This window comes from Ruditapes philippinarum, unplaced genomic scaffold, assembly GCF_026571515.1.
Source record: "Ruditapes philippinarum isolate M1 unplaced genomic scaffold, ASM2657151v2 ctg3164_1_1_1_1, whole genome shotgun sequence".
NCBI lineage: Eukaryota > Metazoa > Mollusca > Bivalvia > Venerida > Veneridae > Ruditapes > Ruditapes philippinarum.
This window is the reverse complement of record NW_026860755.1, coordinates 47837-71426: the sequence shown is the minus strand read 5'-3', so window position 1 is coordinate 71426 and position 23590 is coordinate 47837. Positions and strand designations below refer to the sequence as shown.

The window sequence follows — 23590 nt, the reverse complement described above, 5'->3', positions numbered from 1 at the left end:
AATTGTGCCTTTTTTGCATTTCACGTGAAAACTGTTGTATTTGAGACAATTTCATATTCATTATATGAAATACGAAAGCAATCTTTTTTATTTTTCATAAACTACTGAAATAGTGTTGATGTCTTATTTGTTGAAATAATGATATATATGTAATGCATATTCCTGAAATAATTGACATTTTTTTCGCAAACATATCCTGACATATTTCTTAGTTACATTGCTATTCTATTCTTTATTCCACTCAGATCATGCAAACATGACAACACGAGGTATAAAAACATTTGCAGGAGCATAATAAACGAGGCTAAGAACCACATATAAATATCACACAATATATAAACTATAGCGGGAAAGTTCATAATCAACAAATATTACATTGAAGTTATACATATCAACACTTTTTCCAGGTTCATGAGTCAATTGACAGCATATACATTCTTTAGTTATCAAAACGGAACGAGGTGTTTATATAAGTTTAATATTATGAAAATGTCATGCCATTTAAGAATTCACACCTTCATGGACTACTGCTTTCCGTATTCACACCATTACCATAACAAGACCTTTGTCATTTCGAGTCTTCCTTTTATTTATTTATTTTCAATTTTTTAATTAATTTATTTCTTTGTTTTTTCATTCAATCATTTATTCATTTATCTATTTGTCTATTTATCTATTTATTTATTTATCTATCTATTTATTTATTCTTTTCATTTAATTGTGGATTTTACTATTATCTTGAATTGCATGCAAACACACAAAGTGCAACGAATCAGACTTAACATATTTCAGCTAAAAGGGGGACTAATATAAATTAAAAAAAAACGGAGGAAAATCCATGAAACAGACTTTTTTAAACTTTTTTGAGACAGAGAAACCTAAACTGAAAAAAAAATTCAATTATATCAGGCATTATTTATATTACTGTCTGTATCGAAAGATTACACGCTGATATTTAGGAAAGAACGTTTTCAGTCTTAAGTTTACTCTTTAAGATACCCCTATGCGGTATAGCTTTTTAATAAAATTTACACCATTAGACGCGGAAATCATTTAGGAAAAAAATGATAAATAATTCAAGAATATTAAGTGTAAATATAATACCGTCCGTGGGATTATCACGGCACTACCCCAAACCGTGTGATAATTACGACCCTGCGTGTGGTAATCACATGTTTTTTTCAATGTTAATACAGTTTAAGTACTTTTGAAATCTAAAATCTGCAAATAATACATACGTACGAGCTCTTGTTGAGTCATTTATTTCTGAAAACCAGTTTTGGACAAAAACATCATTTACTCTTTGTTTTACTTAACTAATAAATACATCTACATTGCCTAGAGCTTGAGATAATCATACATCATTAAAAGAAAGTGACTGTAATAAAACTCATTTCTAATTTATATTTCTAACCCATGTTATTTTGTTAGGTCTTACATGTTACTCTCTGTACAATGAATCACATGTATCTTATTACACTTACAGTTCTTTGTTTTTCTTAGTTCTCCATAAATAAAATTGTTCTAAGTTTAATCTGACTCCTAACAATCTTTTCAAAAATTCAAATGCACTTTTTCTAATTAACAACAATCATATTTACCGCTTACCTATGGAGCATAGTTCAAAGTTGATGAGATTATTTTACCAAATATATACCAAATACCTGCTATAAATAAACAAATGTAAAAGAAGCAGAATAAGTATAAAATTGGAAGTTCAGCACAGGCATATCATATAATATAGCAGTATTCTAATTTGAAAGATATTAAGATCTCAAACTACTAGTAACGAAATCAGATAACAAAAACATTTTGGGTATGTGACTAGTATTTTCACGTTAAAATAATCGCTTTAAATTCTAAATCATTCTTTTAATGATTTATCCCTATGTCAGAAATAACTTTATTTTAGTAAGTGAATATTTACAAACATAAATCAACATCAAACTTCATACAATTCAATAAGCTTCTCTTGTAGCAGCTTTACAGTCTAGAAGTCTAGAAACATAAGTAAAGAATTTTTGCATTTTAATTTGACTAAAATTGTGTTCCGTTTTGTTTCAAGCTTAAAATCTTGCAAAATAATTGAAGTTATTTACCGTTTAAAAACAGAAAAAAAGAGATTAAAAAGGAGGATATGAATGTAGAAAGTCTTATCATTTATTTCTTTGTTAGTCCATCTAAATAAACAAAATCTCTTGACACACTTTTAGATCTATCAAACAATTCAGCAGGTCGGTCATCGTATCCAAACAATAAACAGTCTTCTAGAACAAACTGCCTTAATCTTTCCATATCCTTTATTGATACCTGTCTGTACGCCTGAATCAGGGCCTCTTCCCTTTGAAGTTTTACTTCTTTGCTGTTGACTGGAATTTTTAGTGCAATCTTAATAGCTTCAATGTATTTATTTTTTGTTACTGTTTTAGCATCAGTTTCTTTAAATGGAAATGGAATATGTTTAGAAAGATAACCTCGTATCTGCAAATCTCTCCATGTCCTTAGCATAAGTTTAATAAATGGAAACTTGATTTCATCCAGAACTTTCTTTGTACTGAAGAGAAAATTTACATGCACTCTAGCAGTGTCAATGACTGTTTCTTTTTCGAAATCCTCAAAGCGTAGGTTTACATCATCAAAGTCATTTCTCCATTTAGTTATAAGGAAACGAGCATCATCGGAGAGTGTTTCTAATTTTATAAAATACTGAAAGTATATTGAGCATGGATCACATAAGCTAAGCATTGGCCGGAAATGTTTATTTATACCTAATCCGGATTCATGCAGGTAAAGAATATATTTTATGAATTCAGGAAATGTTACATCAAATCCATAATTGTATTCGTCGGTTTTGTCTTTTCTTTTTCTTTTTTTTCATTTATTTTAAATTTCAAAAACATATAAACACAATCATTCACATTTACATAGAAACTCCACAAAGAAAAAAAGTAAAAACAAAACTTTCAAAAAATAAAGAAAGAAAAAGAATGAATCTACTTAAAAAAATTATAATTCTTACAGTAAACACACACACACACGCACGCACGCACGCACGCACGCACGCACACACACACACACACAAGACAGGGGGGAAACAGACAAGTGAATCAGTTTCATTTAATTTTTTACGTTTTATGGTTTAATTTACATAATATTATTGTTTTAGTCATCAGTATTGTTTGTTAAAGTGTTAGATAATTTACTCCATTTTTGTTTGTACGATTCAATTTTATCATTTGACAGTGCAATTTCTTCTTCAATCTGTATCCTTAACAGCACAAAGTTTTTGAAAATATCAAAAGTGGGCTTTCTTCCTTGATATTTTTTACTTTTAAAATGTAATATTTCATTAGAATAATGATATAATTTACTACATTACTATTTATATTGGTTGTAAGCTCTCCAAAAAATACTGTTTCTTTACTGTATGAAAAATGAAGATTAATGGATAAGAGAAAGGAGTGCAAGTTTGACCATAAATTTTGAACAATATTACATTCCCAAAATAGATGATGAAGTGTTTCTAAACTACTGCAGCAAAAATCACACAAATTTGAATGCATAGATTATATTTGAAAAGCATAGTGTTTTTTGCAGTAAGTCTATGGATAAACTTATACTGAAAATTTCTTAATGTCACATCTATAGTACATTGTAGTGGTATAGTATATATCTTCTTCCAATTCAATTCTATATCTATTTCTTTTTCCCATTGCTTTTCATTTTTATTTTTTACCTTCTCATCATTTTCAAGTTGGATATTATATAAAAGTTTATTTATTGTTTTGGATTTTTGAATTTAATTGAGAAGCGTATCTTGTTCTTCCATATAATGTGTTATTTTTTAGTTTCTCAAGGTATTGTTTTGGTATATTGTTTATTAGCATAAAGTATCTTAAATAATCAGAATTTTCTAATCCGTAAATTTCTTTAAAATCATCATATTTATAAAAGGCTTTTCTCCTATAATCATAAAGATGTTCTATATAAAGTATGCCTTTATCATGCCATGTTTTATAATAAACCAGTTTGTTGTCAATTTTAATGCTAGAATTATTCCATACTATGTCTTTAACATTATTTTTGTTTTTATTGTGCTCATGCTGAATGTGAAACCAAGACGAAAGAACATTATTCATGAACGAATTATGTGGATATAGATTATTGATATCATTTTTTGAAAGATTACATTGGAAGATAAAATCATTTCCATATTGCTTTATCTTGCGTTTTACAAAAAGTTTTCATGAACTCTCATTATCTTTGTTTATATACCTTTTTACCCAGCTTGCTTTTACTGCATTAAGATAATATGTAATGTCTGTCATTTTTAGTCCACCATTTTTTATATTTAGTTTTAAAGTTTTGCGTTTTATTTTTTCTGGTTTTCCTGCCCATAGAAAATGAAACATCGCTTTAGTTATTTCTTTCATCTTATCATTGGATGGGTTTGCTAAAACTGAAAAAGGATATATTAATTTTGGCAATGCAAAAGTTTTTATCACAATTACTTTTCCCATTAACGTAAGCTTTCTGTGTTGCCACTGCTTTAAGCAATTGAAAAAATCTTGAAGTTTAGGTTCTAAATTTATGTTTGTATTTTTCTTGTAATCCGACGAAAATAAAAAGCCTAATGTTTTTGCTGAATCAGATGTCCACTTAAATTTTCTATTTCTACAATATTCTATGTAAGTATCTTTAAATGACCCGACTCGTAATATTGTTGATTTCTTTGAATTAAGGTTTAAACCGGAAATTTTACTAAATTCTGTTATCACATAGACAAGTTTTTCTAAAGACTTAACTGAACCATCGTTTACGAAAGTTGCATCATCTGCAAAGAAGGATTGTTTTATTTCTTTGTCCTCAACTTTTATTCCTTTTATTTCACTACCTTTTTCTATGTAATTGGATAAAATTTCTAAACAGACGATGAATAATGATGATGATAAAGGACATCCTTGTCGAACACCCCTTTCTATGGTAAAAGGTTCTGAGAAATGACCATTATTTACAATTATACTTGAAATATCAGTGTAAAAAAGTTTGACCCATTGTATAAAATCTTTACCAAAATTGAACTTTTGAAGAGTATTAAAGATAAACTGATGATTTAAACTATCAAATGCTTTTTCATAATCGGCAAAGAATAATAAACCTGGTTTGCTTTCTTTTTGAAGATATTCAATTATTTCAAAAATCATCCTTACGTTTTCACCAATGTAACGGGTTTTCATGAAACCTGTTTGATTGAAACTAATTATAGTTGGCAAAACATTTTTGATACGATTAGAAATAGTTTTTGTTGCTAATTTATAATCCACGTTAAGCAAACTTATTGGTCTCCAGTTTGATATATCTGTAAGATCTTTTTCTGGCTTTGGTATAAGGGATATAATTCCTTGTCTTTGAAGAGTTGTTAGTTTTGATATTTGAAAAGAGTTATTAATCGAATTAAGAAAATATTTTTTGATGCTATTCCAAAATGTCTTATAAAACTCGACGGTTAAGCCATCAGATCCTGGACTTTTGTTGTTTTTCATTTCTGATAAAGCTATTTTACATTCATATTCATTTAATATTCCTTCACATATGCACTTTTCTTCTTCATTTAATGATTTAATGTCTGTATTAAACAAATTTAGATTTGATTTTTGTGGGGCTCTGTATTTGTATAAATTTTCAAAAAATGATTTTTCTTCTTTTAATTTTTGTTTTGCGTCTGAAATTTCATTATTTTGTATTTTTAACTTGTGTACAATTTTTTTCTCCGCATGCTTCTTTTCTAAGTTTGAAAAGTATTTACTATTTGTTTCATTTTGTTCTATGTGAATAGCACGTGCTCTCAAAATCGAGCCATTTACACGGTATTCATAAATTTGTTCAAGTTCTTGCTTTTTAGATATCATTTCTTTATGTAATTTATTTTCATTGTTTTGTTCATTCGTCTTACTCAGTAGTCTCAGTCGATCATTTCTCTCTACATTCTTTACTATATTCTATCCATCAAATATTGAGAGATTCATTTTCTCATCTTCTTCTCCTTCGTGTTCTGCTAATTTGACTTGAAACATATATTCGTTTCATCTGTCTTACCTTGCTCCTCCCGTGCTGCTCATACTCTCAGCTTACCCCCTACGATCACACTGCATTGTCCGTATCGTCGTCCCATGCCCCTATGTATCCCTTCCAATTATCTTATGAGCTCCACGTCGTCCTTGTAGATTATAGTTGCTTTCATTTGACTTTGGGTACTTTTATCTAGTAATAAAAGAAATTGCTTCCAATTTTAAAATAGCCAAGACCCTTTTTGTCATTGCATTATCTTTATTGTTAAAGTTACTAAAGAGTGATTTGTTTTATATCCGTGTGAAATATTACTTCTTGAAATGACGTTACATAGCACGTCAGATACCAAAAAATAATCTAATCGGCAATAATGAACTGGTTTTCCATTTGAATGCCATGTAAATTGTCTCTTTTCAGGGTGTTTTATGCGCCAAATATCACATAAGCTACATGTTTCTAACATACTTTTTATTTTATGTCGACATTTTCTACTTGTTTGAGGTTTTCTATTTTTTTTATCGATATTTGTATTTATCACTGTATTAAAGTCGCCACCGATTATAAAATTATTTTCATCGTTTTCAAGAATAAAATCTTCTAGCATTTGAAAAATGCTCATGTTAGCATCATTTGGGCCATAAATGTTCAACATTGTAAAAGCTTTTTCATTTATTGTTACTTCAAGTACTATTAATCTTCCTATTATTAGTTCTTTTTTATTCAGAATTTTAACATTACAATTATTTTTTATAAGAAATGCAACACCTTCTTTGTCTGATTTATTTCCACTGAAGAAAGACATACCTTTCCATTCATTTTTCCATGATTCTGATTGATTTGTTGAATGGGTTTCTTGTAACATATAAACAGAATAAGGTTGTAAATCAAGCCATTCAAAGATTTGTTTTCGTTTCCTATTATTTCCTAACCCTCTAACATTTAATGTAGCTATTGTAGTTTCCATATTGAAGAAAAAGGTATTACAAGTATGAGTATACAACCATAAAACCTTAAAATTAAAACTGACTCACTTACGACATTCACATAAATAGAAAAGAAAAGAAAATGACAACTATGTTTCATTTAACAAGAGGAGTGTAGATTGATCCATGTATTTGTATATTTGTATAATTCCGTATGATTTACGTTTCCTGTAGACTTTATATAACAGATAACAAATTTTTATGTTAAGTATGATTAGATTTCAGAGTGATTTATGATGTTTGATCTTTTGCCTATTTTTTTCCTTTAATAATAAATTTCATATACATATGCATGCATGCACACACGTACGCACGCACACACGCACACACACACACTATAACAAAACTATAACTACATACACACATGCATGCATAATGCAAATATACATACATACATACAAATATTTATTACAAATCATATAAAAAAATGTGCTTAAGTATTTGACTTAAACCTCTTTAAAAATTTTATAAAAAATAACTTGTTTAATTATTTTGAATTCAGTATATGTTGTTTATCTTATTCAATTTTCAATGACAAATAAAATCAAGAATTCTTATACTTTAAAATCTTACGTAGATTTTTCTCTTTTATCTGTGTTATTTATATTTTATCAGTGATATGGGACTAAAAAGTAATAAGAAACAACACTTATTGGAAGTCTAATAATCCTTAGTTTTAAATAATCTGTAAGATTTAGATAAAAACCACAAACAGAAAAAGTATCAGTCTCCTTCTTAAGTGTGTCTTTTAAGGATAAAAAAGTTCGAAAACCTCAAAGACATACAAAAGGAAAAAATCATTTTGTCATAGACAAAACATATGGTATGTCTAAAACAAAAAAGGGAAAGAAAAACAACATAAAAAACAAATAAAAAAACAGTTACTGACATGCTAAACAACTTTTGAAAAAGTTTCTATTGATGGCAAAGACTTATCAACTTCCATATGTTTGGAAATAGGATGAAAAGGAAAATTAATCTACTTAATACACTAAGTAAGCATGATAACTTTGAGACAAAGTTTGTTCTCTTTGAAAAACATAACACCATTACTTTAATTCATACAAAGACAATACATATATATAAACTATTGAAACAAATTAAAATTTATATTTTTCTGAAAATTTTTCAACATTGTGAAAAAAGGTATCACAATACAGGATGTTTATCTTTCTAATATACTTTATAAGTGTACTATGTATATAGAATCAGTAGTTACTTGTAATAAACAAAACATGCCTAAACATACTAAACACAAATGACATTTAACTTTTCATTTATTGCAAACTGTGTATAAACAAAATTTGCAAACAAAACTATATTATTCTATACATATACATACATACACACATATACACAGATATATACATATATATTAACATATATATACATAAATATATATATATATATATATATATATATATATATATATATATATATATATATATATATATATACACACACATATATATAAACATACATATACACATACACATACATATAGAAGTTTAAAGATGGCAGTATAACAATTGGTTTAGTTCTTATATATTCGTATTCTTTTTATGATTCTAGCAAACATGTTTAATGACTTTTATTTAACAATCTATTTAACAGTATAACTCCAAAAACTATAGTAACTTAAAAAAGTTTCATGTATATGAGAAAAAAAAAATCTAAATAGTAGGCTAAAGATTATATAAAATCACGTAAAACATGTGAGAAAAGGTCCCAGTTTTAACTCATGTAATTCTTCTAACATAAAAAATGAAAAAACAAAAAAACAAAATACAAAATTAACAAAAACAATCAAAAAATGTACAAAATTCATGAAATTGTGTATTTACTATATTTAACTTACAATAAAAAGTGTCTTTATAAAAAGGATATTTCTCACACTTTTTTACACACCAAAAATCATGAAGTTGTGTATTAACTGTTAGAAGTGGCCTGTAAATGATTTTTCCACAGGGACTTGATTTTTCTGATAATGTATTATATATATATAATGAAACTTTATATGTTTCTCTTTTATTTATATTGTTTTCATCTATTAGACATTATTCCACAAAATATTAAGCCACTTATGATATTCTTGATAGGGCACAAAGATCACATTTCCACTGCTGCTTTTATAGAAAATCTTTCCATTTTTTGACCAGGCATTTATAACCTTTGTTGGATCAATCTTTTTGATTACCATCAAAACATGCATATTAACACGCGTTAAATCTTCACTTACAAATATATTGCTTCCTTTTAAATACTACCTATTTCTCAGTAGTTTATCTCTTTTCATTCTTGATACAAATCTCACAATAATTTGTCTATGACTAATAACTTCTTCATTTTCCGTTTTCTTCATTTTTTCGGCCATAGTTTCACTGCTTTCCTTTTTCTTTTTTGTTTCATCTTTTTTCATATCATTCATTTTGCTTCCAATGCCTTCATTTATACGTGTATGATTTTCATGTACAGTCCTTTCTATACTTTTCCCAGCATAATTTATTGATTGACTTTCATCATCTACTGAAATTATTCTATGCCTATTTTGATTGGTTGTTTTCCCAATTTTGTCTTTTCTTATAACATGCACTATATGTCTGCCAAACTCTTTCCAAAACATCGCATTAGAGTGATAAATTTTATTTTCATATGCAGAGAATAGTCGAGCGTACGGGTTTCTTGCGACTATAAACGACGTCCCTTTCGTGTTCAGACTATTCAACTTGCGCTTTGAGATATCATTTATTTTAGCCAAACTTACATCGTCTAAAGTAATATCAAATGGTGAATTGAGTTTACCCTTGCTAGCCATAACAGTAAGCACTCGTTTCCAAAACGTTGAACTAACTTTTGAATTGGACAATAATAGATGGAATGAATTTTGTCGATTATCAGTCCTGTAGTTCTACTTGATATTTCCGTCCTGTCCAGTTAAGTGCGGTTAATTTTCTTACATCCTTCATTTATCGCGTGTCGGCGTTCTTCATAAAGATGTTCTCTATCATTCTCTGAATCTTTTTGGGTGGTTAATGTAGAAGTGATGACAAATGCTTTATTGTTTTGATGATTTTCTAGTCCGTTGAACATTTGTAATGGAAGTATCTGGTTGTTTTTAATTTGATCTGGAAAGAAAAGTTGAAATTTGATATTCATATTTTATTTAACACCTTATAAAATATAATCAATGAACTTTCAGCGTTTGAACAACGTTTGTTCCAATAGAAATCATTGTCAGATACTATCTTATCAACTTAGCCTCGTTTCCACTTCTAGAGTTCAAAACATCCATATCAAGTGCATATCACACCCAATATAGCCTCGTTTTCAATTTTCAAGGTAAAAAACTTATATCAATTCGATGTTGTATTACCATAATGTCAAACATAAAATGTGAAAAAAAGATTTTAGTAAACATTGTTGAGAACAAAACTGATTCTTTGGACTCATAAAAGCTGCTAAACCTATATCAGGATAGGCCAGCACCTCGTCCATTATAGATATGGCTGTTGTGTACTCTTTCTATAGAATTCAGGGTTGAAATCAACAATGTATAACAACCTCATAATACTGCATGTTGACAATTCTGATGAGTTCTTTTCGTTTACTTTATCAGTATGAGTGTGCATTTCTAACTTGTAGATAAACAGTCATAGAATTTCAACGTGGCCCTTAATCAAAATTAATGTATTTATCTTTTAAAATCATTTTAATGTTAAAAGACATAACTCGTCGATCCATATTTTCATTTGCTATGAAAGAGTCAATAGAGCATTTTTTATCCTTTAAGAAATATAAATTTATAATTGAATTTGGAACCAAATGTGCTGTGCCCATGCCGATGAATATTACAATAAGATTACAACAGATTGGAATTACAAATACCATCATAATAATAATATAGTTTAATGACTTTTGCAAACTTGATCACTTTAAAACTACTGTATTCCTAGTAAATTTAAATTTGCGAATATTCTTGACAGTATGATTATAAACGTATATATGTATTATGTTATTTAGGTAATATACTATTTACCTATATACGAACGTTGATACTGTGTATCTGTTCTTAAATGAATTGCATTATTTTTCCAGCAACGTGATGTATTGATTTGCTGAAAATACGTAGAACTAGATTGCACATTTACGATTGAATTATAGGAGGCAGTAAATTTTACAGCCAGTTTCTAATGTTTTAATTTTATACTAAACTTTCAAGTATACACTACATTTTAGACACTACATACTATGAGTTCAAGTACAAGTTAACATGTTAAAATAGCCATGCGTTAAGATATTAACCGTCTTAATATCCAACAAAATGTATCAAACCACGTTCATATTTCCAAATATATTTAATACTTTAATGCATTTTTCATGTATTCAATATTATGAATGGAAATGTATTTATCTTTTATCTTGTCTATATATCTTGTAGAAATATAAATGACATTTGGAAATATATTTTTTCTCAGGGTATGTACATAGAGGATCAGTTGTAAACTTAGAATTAGCACTCCGATTTTTGAACACTTAGTACTCCGAATTCATATGTGTATATATTAAAATAAAACTTACAATTGTATAAGGTACACATAGTCAAATTACCTTTGTATTTATATATGAACCAATCATTCGTTAAAAACAACAAATCATTAAGCTTATGCGAACTTCACTTGTTACAATTTCCATATAAATTTTCAGTACAAATGTGTTTTTTATTATCTATTATCATCATCAGTATCATCGTCATTATTATTTATTTATTCATTTATCTACTTCAAAATCTTAAAATACACGATTATCAGTTTATTTAAAGTTACAAAATGACAATTAAATATTTGTAAGGAAATTAATATAAACAATCGGAATACTTAGCACTTTTGTTAGTATATATGTTTGGGTTTATTTCTGAAATAAATCATTTTCAGATTGAATTCCTCATCAAATAGATTTTACTACGTGCATGTATAACATAATTTGAAACTTGAAAGTAACTTAATTTCATTATTGAAATATATTTGAAGAATATATTCCAAACTCTTTTATTCAAAACATTCCAAATGATTAAAATAAGAAATACATGTATAATACTTTTTAAAACTATGATAGATATCACTATAATTACAACACAGACAAAACTCTTAACGCTTTTTATTACTTGGGGACCATACGCCGCTTTTCATGGAATGGCACGGAAGTGTCACATTGAAGGTTCCATGATAACCGCCGTATGAACACATCTGCCGATGTTTCTAAATTCGAAATTTTACTATTTCATGTTTAAATGTTGAATTCTGCTTAAGCCGGTGCTAGGGGGCGTGGACGGTAACTTGCACTTTCCATTACCGTCCATGAACAGGCTCAATCAAACCGAGCCTGCAACATTTACAGTTTTGTCGTATTGGACTTTCTTTAGGGATTCTGTATTTATCTATCTTAAAACGTTTGACCATTGTGAATGTTTTAACTGCACATTGTTATTTACTATGTTTTATCTTAAATGTGTTAGATAAATCATTCACTAATGCCAGTGACTGTAGAGAAACGACATTTCTGAACGCTTGTATCAGGTTTGTATGTCTACATTGGATTCATTTTCTTTATGTATGATCACCGTATATTTTCTAAATAAAAGAATTAAACTTTATTAAAATCATTATTTCAAATACATGTAATTCCATTGTAGCAGATTTATCCTGATTGATTATTATTAACAATCATATGTGTCGCCTCATTATAGCCAATGCATGTTGCAGCTATTGTGTAGCAGGAGACACACAACTCATTAACAAGGCAATACGCAATTTACATATAAGGGCCATAACTTAGCTAAACATCATTAAACTGGAATACCAGTGTCATATGTGCAAGTACTTAAGCTATTTATCAATCCTATAAAGTTTTATTAAAATTGCATTAGTGGTATGAGCGTAGTATTTCGGAAAATATTCAAAAATAAAAATTATTAAAGGGCCATTACTCAACAAAAACTCATGAACAAAATAAATGCTGATGATATGCAAAACTTTTCTTATTCAAGGGCCATATCTTGGCCAAAAATCATTCAAGCAGAAAAGATGTCTAATATCACAAGTACTTCAGCCACCAATCAATCCTTAAAGTTTCACTGAAATAGTATTAGTGGCATAAGAGATGCTAACAACACCGTGTTATTCAAGGGCCATCCATAGCTCAACCCTAATGATTCAATCGGAAAACACGTGTAACATGCGCAAAAACTTGAGCTACAGATCAATCCTGTAAAATTTCATTGAAATTGCTTTAGTATATAATAGTAGTCTGGATAAATTTTAAAAATAAAAACCATTGAAGGGCCATTTCTCTGACAAAAATCGTTGAACCGGAAAATGCAGATGATATGCACAGCTAGACTTGATGAAATGTTTGACTGAAACTACACTAGAAGTTTTTGTGGAGTAGTCTGGACAAGAAGTTTTCTGACGGACGGACAGATAGACAGACAGACGACAGAGAAGTGATCCGTTTAGGTCGCCATTACTTGAAAGAATAAAATTGGTTTACACTTCATTGGTTTTATGTCGCACCGACACTGTTAAGGACATATGGCGACTTTCAAGCTTTAATGGCGGAGTAGGGCCTTAGATTAAGCATGGAAATATATGTGTGGATGCAATGCTTTTCTCATCAACAATGGACAATGCTAACAATGGACAGCTTAAAAACGACATGTAAAGAAAATTGCAAAATTATGTAATTATTTATATATTATGCGTTTACTTAAATATGTCAAAACAATATGCAGCCACTGTAAAAAGTAAAGGCCTTGTTTAATATGGTGTCATTCCTACTGAAAGGGCCAGCAATTTCTGACTTATGAGACACCGTTTGCTTGCATAACATTAACCTCCCAACTCTTATCACTATGCCAGGCGCCAGTTGGATAAAAATCGGTAACTATTCATTTTAACTACCACGTTGCTCACGTAGCGCAATTTCGGAACGAGTCCCACGTGAAAAATTCATCCTTAAATTAACGCTCCATGTGAGGCTCGAACTTTCGACCTGTTGATCCGAAGGCGGACGTCTTCACCACTAGGCCAACGGTAACAATATTTATAATAAAATGGTGACTCAATTGTTTACCTTGACACAAATGTAAAAACTAAACTGGAAACAGCACAGATACAATACAAAACTTTATTGCATACAATTTTTTCCTGTAAATCTGATTGGTCTAGTCATTGTTAAATCTTTTTCCAAATAAATCTAATGTACAGTTAATAGAATATTACTGTAACAAATATATATTTGACGAGTATTTCACATGACGATCAATTGCCACGTATTTTGTATCAAGCACAATTTTAACTTAGGACAAAATATGTTGACCTATATACTTGATTTCATGACAATATATACAACAAAGGATAACCCTTAAAAGTTCAATATTAAATAGAGAACTTATTTCCAATGGGGTCCTTTGATGGAAACAAATATATTTTCTTGAGAACTGGCATTAAAGTCCATTCTTAAATATGATATACTGGACAGATTTTTTTTTCTGAGATCAAATAATATTAATTTCTATTTCACATTATGTTACGTACATTTATCACATATTATAAGAATAAAATTATGATCACAACAATTAATTATATATTATTTATTGTTGTGATAAATAGGCATATTCATACTATTATTTCTTTAGAGTATACCTATATTAATGTCATCTACACATGGGATTTCGTTGGCTACAATTGCGCAATGTATCCTCAACCGAATAACAGCCCAAGAAATAGTACATGAATTTGATCCTATGAAACTCCCATACTTCGTCGGGATATCTTAAAAACTTCCATATTTAGCCTTTTTAATTTCAAATTAAGTTATCCAAGCTAAAATATAAACGTATTTGATTGATAAAAACGCTGTAGCCCCGCAGTATTATTGCGCAATTATGCAAATAACTGCTGAAACGATTTACCGCTGTCGAAAAAGTAGGACAGCAAATTATGCTATAATTAAGGAGTAAGCTCAATAATTCATAGAAATTATAAGCAGGAAATAAATATATTCCCATTAAACAAAACATTTTTATTAACATCAAAAGTTTTTCGTGACTTTAGAATAACTCGCGCATTATTAAAATAAGAACTCTTTTAGTGACTCATACCGCGGGTTTAGCTTAATATCCAGCAGTTATTAATAAACTAGACTACAGTTCACTGGTTAGTATTATAAATATCTATTTTTGAAAATGCATTTAACAAGGGAGTTTTTCAACACTTTACCCCCATGTAGTCTTTCATGGTAATGTTTATTGAGGGAAGTCAGTTTTACTTCCGATTCTTGTGTTTTGTTTACATAGTTTTCTAGGTCACGATATGAGTTAACCTGCTATGAGATTGTAATAGCCTTCGACCAGAAGATAACATTATGCTAAAAATAGATTCTGCATCATCTGTGCTGACTTTCAGACCAGTACACATTATACATGTAATACCAGCGGATACATACTTTGTTTACATGCAATACTTTAAGAAATTCTATACAATTGTAAGAAGCAAACAAGTTGAAAATGGAATTTAGTGTGAAATTGAAAGAGACAACTAAACACTGTAGTGCTTACGTGACGTAAATGAAAAATGCATTTTCTTATTTGACAGGGTTAGTCAAATAAGATTTATATTTTGTCGGGAAGCCCTTCGATTATTTCCGTAAATGTTCGGATCTGAGTCACGTGATATGATTTACCAAACCAAAATAATGGCGGACAATGGGTTTGCCTAAAATACGAAAGTGAGATTTTTGACGAAAGTGAGCGAAAGTGAGCGAAAGTGACTTTTAAAATATTAATTGTAACCTTTTTATAGACTTTTACAATAAAATTGCAGTTTGTAGACGTATATTATTAGAAATTACTTATATTTATTATAAAAAATAATCATAATGATGATTTATTCGGTTTTTATTTGCATAATTTATATACACAAATTTTTATATCTTCCTTTCGCTTACATTGAAAAATACGAAAGTGACTTATAAAATATAAAATATACCGTTTAAATTGAAATTATTTTTACTCATATTGCACAAAGTGGATGTATAATATCAGAAAATGATAATATTTACTTTCAAAGATGATCATTATTATGATTTAATTGCCATTTATTTTGCATAATCTCTATACACAAGTTATATACAGAGATCTTCATTTCGCTCGCATTGAAAAATACGAAAGTGGCTTACAAAATATCAAATATACTGTTAAAATTGAATTTATTACTAAAATTGCAATTACTTTGTAGATGTACAATATCAGAAGTCAATTATATTTATTTTTAAAAATAATCATTATGATGATTTAACCGCCCTTTATTTGCATAAAATTGCAGTTTGTAGACGTATATTATTAGAAATTACTTATATTTATTATAAAAAATAATCATAATGATGATTTATTCGGTTTTTATTTGCATAATTTATATACACAAATTGTTATATCTTCCTTTGGTTTTCATCTAAAAATACGAAAGTGACTTATAAAATATACTGTTTAAATTGAAATTATTTTTACTAATATTGCACAAAGTGGACGTATAATATCAGAAAATGATAATATTTACATTATGATGATTAAATCGCCATTTATTTTGCATAATCTCTATACACAAGTTATATACAGAGATCTTTCTTTCGCTTGCATTGAAAAATACGAAAGTGGCTTACAAAATATCAAATATACTGTTTAAATTGAATTTATTACTAAAATTGCAATTAATTTGTAGATGTACAATATCAGAAGTCAATTATATTTATTTTTTAAAAATAATCATAATGATGATTTAACCACCCTTTATTTGCATTACACAAGTTAAAAGATCTTCCTTTCCCTCACATTGAAAAATACGAAAGTGACTTCAAAAATGTCAAATATAGCGCTGAAAGACGCATGTTTTCAGAAATGAATAAAATATATTAAACAAGAGCCCGGTTTGAGCCGGGTGATGCTCCCCGAATAGGTTTTGGACACAGGAAAGTACACCTCATGAAGTTTTAGAGTTATGTCCCTGGAAAAAGTTTAAAGTCCAAAATTAGGCAAGGCAGAGTTACTGTTCTTTGCACTGCACTTCTAATCAATGTGATTATGTGTGAATTTGTAATGTGAGCGAAAGGAAGATATAAGAACTTGTGTATAGAAATTATGCAAATTAGTAGCGATTAAATCATCATAATGATTATTTCTGTTAATAAATATAATTATTTTCTAATAATATACGTCTACAAACTGCAAGTTTGTTTAAAAAGTTTATTAAAATGTTATAATTACTATTTTAAAAGTCATTTTCGCTCACTTTCGCTCACTTTCGTCAAAAATCTCACTTTCGTATTTTAGGCATACCGGCGGACAATACGAAAGGTGTGTCACGTTAAGAGAAACAAATTTTGAGATTTGAAAAGGAAAAAGCGAAAAGTGGAAAGAAACTGTGATTTAATTCAATCAAGGATATACTCCGGTAGTGATTGAAAGCGATGAAAAGTTCTAAAAAGGGTAATTAAAACCAACAGCGACCGTGAAGTTGTTATCTGATTGACAGGTGAGGTGATGATGATCATAGTTTTTGTTTGCGTTTAATTTTTTCTTGGTCTTAGATCTACTTATAGAAAAAATTCACCTACGAATATATAAACACAGATATTGTGTTATAGTTTTTAGGATGGTTTTGACTTATGATAAAGAAATTAAGCTTGCAGATCCACGTCTGTGTATCAAGTTTTCGTTCACTGTAATTTTCGTACCAAAAAAATTGTTACGAGGTTAAATAAAAGATCGGCTGAGCCTAATCCTTTACAATTTTATGGCGTATGTTCATTGTAACCATTGTAATATCGTTTAAGATGGCCAATCACTATCTTTTAAGAATCATTTAAGACACAACAAAATTATATTTTGAATAACTTTTATTTTCCAATCACATTTATTATTGTTTAGTAACTACAATGCTGTGAAATAGATTAGCCACATGTGTCTCAAAAAGGGTTAGAACTATTGACTAGCAGAACAGGCATTTCTTCAAAGCATGTTCAACTATCAAGGGTAGTCTTATAAATGTGACATCCTTTGATTTTGAGATATTTTTGCTTTTGGGCAACCTTGACCGACATTTAAGCAATAACAAGCCCGTAAGTCTGATATATTGATCTACTATACAGGGTTGTCGAATCTTCAAAGAAATAAAGTAGAAAAACTAAAATGTTGTCTGGAAAATCGCACAAAAATCAATATTTTTGTCGCATTTGAATCATTTTTGCAGTAAAATTTCAGCATTTCACAATTTGAAAAATAATCATGGACAATAACCATAATTGTGCTCGTAAGATAATTCTTATTGACAACCCTTCTTTCTTAAAAGCAGTGCACCAATTCAAGTATTGTAATTGGTTTGAATAGTCAAGATTTTAGGCCATGGTACTAGTATGCTATATTTTCAATTACAGAAATAAATCAATTTCATCGTCATCATGTGTTGCAAAACCACTACCAGGGACATCAAAGATGACCTGGACTTCAGTGCATATGCAGAGGAGAGTAAGTACACCATTTTTGTTGAAAGTGACAGGTTATAATAATACCTTTCAAAATTGCTATATAACTATATACTTGCATAACTAATTTACTTAAATAATTCATATAAAAACTGATTAATCTTAAATACTGCTGAATTCATGTTTTTTTATTAGTTTATTGAACCAATTAATGGATATATACATGTCAACATGTGATCCATATATATCATGATCAGATATTCATATGATTTAAGTGGCATATAATACTGTATTAGAAGAAGAAAAATAAAAAAAAACATGCATTACATGGTTAATTTTGGTCCAATTGAAAGATTTTGGTGTCATCTTAAATGATGAGTTTGATATTTGTATGACTCCATAATATTATTATAGGTAATTGTTCACTGAGGTGAAAAAAAAATAGAGGGTCATTATAGGTCTTAAATCCACTTGTGAAAAAATAAATATGAGCCGCGTCATGACAAAACAAACATAATGGTTTTGCGACCAGCATGGATCCAGACCAGCCTGCGCATCCGTGCAGTCTGATCAGGATCCATGTTGTTCGCTTACAAACCCTATAACAAGTAGAGAAACTGATAGCGAACAGCATGGATCCTGATCAGACTTGGCGGATGCGCAGGCTGGTCTGGATCCATGCTGGTCGCAAACCCACTATGTTGGTTTTGTCGTGACGCGGCTCATATATGGTTTTTGGAAAGGATTCTGTTATGTAGTCAATTCTCAGACCATACAACAAAATAGTTACAGATTCCTCAAAAGTGGAGTATACTTTCTTAGTTACATGAATCAAACATCATGGATTTCTAATTTCTAGCTTCTTTTTTTTTCAAAGCTATTACATTCTATGTCAGATTTCTATGTCCGACGGCATACCATTGCATTATTTAAATATTTTGAAATGTATCAACATGAAACTTGAAAGACTTGCTTATCAGGACAAAGTGTAATTGTTAAACAGGGGAGCATACATGTTCTTATGAAAGCAGTCATTGAATTTAGCACTGGCCCGATGGCCCATGGCCAGTGAAAATTAGTTTGGGCCAGTGTAAATTTTAAGAAAATGTAGTTAAATATATAGTAGAATAAATTCAAAATTGGAATTGGGGCCAGTGAATTCAAAATCTTAAATTCAATGACTGTGAAAACAATATTTTTCTTAAGTTATATCCCTTTTAAACAAAGAATTTTTAATAGACTGGTGTTATCACTACATGCAATACTGCTGTATTTGTTGTTAATAACAAGGGAAGATTCATGTCCTATAGTAAATGTTGGTGAAGACTGAATATATACAATTCTTATGTAGAATATTTTTTTGCTAAAATGAAAAGGAATTCCACATTTGATTTTTTTTTCTAAATCTTAAGCAAGTTATGGTTTAATCTTCAGGTAGTACTAAAGAAAGCCAATAAAATCCTTTTGGAGTTGAATTGAGACACAACCATTCATTTCTGGTTTAGTTATAAAACTGCTACAGACTATAAATTATTCATGGTAAGTAAACAATTATTATATATTTGATTTTGTTTGAATGTTTGATATTTTATACGATTATTCTGTTGCTCAAGAAATATTTAGATAAAATTCTAGATAGCAATACATAATTGTCATTTGTTGCAAGAAAATTAATGCATGCAAGATGTTTTGATGCATAATGTGGAATGCTTCATAGGTTAATGGTGTAAACGGGGAACAGTCTTTCGGTTCGATATCACAGGACCGTTTGTGTAAATTAAACAAAAGAAATGAGAATAAAGGCAAATGTAAGTTTTATGAATTGTATTAAATATTTAAGTCATCATATTTCATAATTAACATATATATAAAATAAATAAGGTAGGGGAAATAAAAGAAAATCGGAAAACTTCCGAGAAATGAAAACAACGGCTTACCGCAATGGTGGTCAGAGCGCTTCTGGTCTTTTATGACGTCAAACCTTCACGTCCAGGTGTTCGTTCAAGTTTGACGTCATAAAGTAACGTCATAAACATGTTAATTAACAGGACACTTGTTAATAGCAATTAACATACAGAATGGGATAAATTTAAGTTGGCAAAAGTGCCAAATGATTCCAAATACTTATTGTTTAGCAGCGTAATAATATTGCCTAACTTTAAACAAGAAAAGTGATCGTATAGTGTTTCAAAAGTTATCGTATAGTGTTTCAAATCTGATTGTAAAGTATCAGTACTAGCATAATGGAAATTAAGAAATCAGAATTAAATAGAAGTATAGTACTTATATAAAGTAAATTTGGTCATCTATTACAATGGTAAGCATTTTATATGTAAAATAAATGTGAAATGCTTAGTTATGTTTCATAAAACTTGTTGAAGGCTGACTTCTTTGCCATTTTTTAATGCATGCTTATTTGTCTTGATATTTTATTTCAGGGAATAATATATTTTAGTGTCTGCATCAATCTTATAGTTATTGGGCATGAATGGATTCTGTTTTCAGATGATGGAATACACCAATGCCTAGTACAATCATGGCCCATTAGAAACCAGAACAAACCATGGCTGCAAAGGAAATAAGATGCACATAGTCTGAAAGATCTGGCTGGTGTTCTGAATAAGATGACATAATATCTCAACTGCAGGTATGTTCTCATCAGGTACAATAAAAGAAATTTATATTGACAGGGTTCCCCCTGGGGCAATTTTAGTTTGCACCACCAGATTGGCCAATCAAAAAAGTTGAAGCCAATGGCTCCAATGTTGGAACCATTAATTCTGCAAAGGAGATATTGTCTATCTTTGTTAAGATATGCTAGCAGTTTTGAGTGAAATTTTTAAAAGGATTTATTTTCGTAACTGGAAAGGAGTATATGTCCTGATTAATACAAAGCTCATATGTCTATTGATTATAGAATGTTTAATGTTTACAGCACCTTTATATGTTAACGCAAATGGACCTACAACCATTATGTATAAATTAATTGGCACCTTTATTGCACTTATCAATTGAAGGATAGAGCTGTGTACAATCTTTTCAAAGATAATTATTTACATGCAGAGATTATATCAAGCATATGAATATGTTAATGTAAAAGGATGTTTCCTTACTAAAATCATTTAAATGAAAATATCTTTTCATTCTTTGTATTCATTTTTAGAAGTACAGCTGGCATGTAGGGGTTTCAACAGCACATTTTGATGTATTGTACCAAAAGATTTGCTTACACACCACCTGTTTATAGGATGCACATCTTGCAGCCATAGATTATAATATACATGCAAATTGACCATACATCACCAACAAGGGGGATCTGTTAGGTATGCTACTTACAAAACTCCAACATGTAGTCATGTAATGTTTCACAATTTTACAGAATGAAAGAAAACAGTGTCCAGTTTGTGTTAATAAAGTGAATTGTTTGGAACTATAATAATGTTCAACATAGATGTACTCTGTACTGAGTCTAATATGGATGTAGCATGTTTCTTTGTTTATTTCAATAGAAAGATTTCAGTTCTTCAAACATATAAAGAGGCAAAACCTAAATAAAATGTTGTGCTTTATTTTCTATGGGCATATAGATTCTCAACATTTTTATGCCCCCGCCATGTAATGGCCAGGGCATATAGTGTTACCCTGTTCCGTCCTTCCGTCATTCTGTCATTCCGTCATCATCAGTTTCCATTCATTATCTTAGTAACGGTTGCACACATTCAACTCAAATTTGATATATGGATATGTCATGAAAAAATACAGGTCAAGTTTGAATTTGGTCATGGTTCAATGATTTTTGGCAGAGTTATGCCCCTTTTACTTTAAAATAATATGAAATTTTCAGTTTCCGTTCATTATCTCCCCAACGGTACAACACATTAAACCCAAACTTGACATATGGATATGTCATAATAAAATACAGGTCAAGTTAGAATTTGGTTATGGTTGGATGATTTTTGGCAGAGTTATGCCCCTTATACTTTGAAAATAATATGAAATTTTCAGTTTCCGTTCATTATCTCCCCAACAGTATAACACATTCAACTCAAACTTGACATATGGATATGTCATGAGAAAATACAGGTCAAGTAAGAACTTGGTTATGGTTAGATGATTTTTGGCAGAGTTATGCCCCTTTCAATTTGAAAATAATATGAAATTTTCAGTTTCCGTTCTTTATCTCCCCAACGGTACAACACATTCAACTCAAACTTGACATATGGATATGTCAAAGGAATGCGCAGGTCAAGTTCAAATTTGGTCATGGTTCAATGACTTTTGGCAGAGTTATGCCCCTTTCACTTTGAAAATGATATGAAATTTTCAGTTTCTGTGTATTATTTCCCCACCGGTACAACACATTCAACTCAAATTTGACATATGGATATGTTTTTGGAATGCCCAGGCCAAGTTTGAATTTGGTCATGGTTCAATTATTTTTGGCAGACTTTGAAAATAATATGAAATTAACAGTTTCTGTTCATATCTACCCAACAGTGTTACATATTTAACTCAAACTTGACATATGGATATGGAATGGGCAGGTCAAGTTGGAATTTGGTCATGGTTCGATGATTTTTTTTGCAGAGTTATGTCCCTTTCAATTTGAAAATAATATAGATACATCTTAGGAATAAGCAGTTTAAGTTTGAATTTGGTCATGGTTCAATGATTTTGGACAAACTTATCTTTCTTGAATGTTGGAAAAATTTTGAACTTTCAGTTTCAGAACCCATACTTTTGTGGAAATGTATGTAGCCACTATTTTGGCTACAAATATGAAATATGCTATTTTCAAAAGGTTAAGACTGAATAATTTCAGTGCCTTGAACATTGTATGGAAATGGTTTGTGTTAACATTGAAAAGTTTTAAGGGCTTTGAACTAAAAATGAAAAAAATTATTTGTGCAAACAAATTTGGAACTAAATATTATAACATCTGAAATTTTGGCTGCATGCGGGGGCATCCGTTGCATGATGACACACTTCTAGTTTTTTTTATATTA

At 29.6% G+C, this 23590-nt stretch overlaps 1 protein-coding gene and 1 long non-coding RNA gene across 2 annotated transcripts; one reads left to right on the top strand and one right to left on the bottom strand.

The window, feature by feature from the left end:
- Positions 1-1575: 1575 nt before the first annotated feature.
- On the bottom strand, positions 1576-2856 carry LOC132713287 (uncharacterized). The gene has a single exon (XM_060695802.1). It carries the CDS (start codon positions 2743-2745, stop codon positions 2161-2163), a length of 585 nt encoding a protein of 194 aa, XP_060551785.1. The 5' UTR covers positions 2746-2856; the 3' UTR covers positions 1576-2160.
- A 15655-nt stretch (positions 2857-18511) lies between these two features.
- LOC132713286 (uncharacterized) lies at positions 18512-21839 on the top strand. Its single transcript, XR_009623429.1, has 4 exons — positions 18512-18627; positions 20019-20123; positions 21090-21231; positions 21748-21839. It is a non-coding gene; the product is annotated as an uncharacterized LOC132713286 (long non-coding RNA).
- The last annotated feature ends 1751 nt before the right edge of the window (positions 21840-23590 follow it).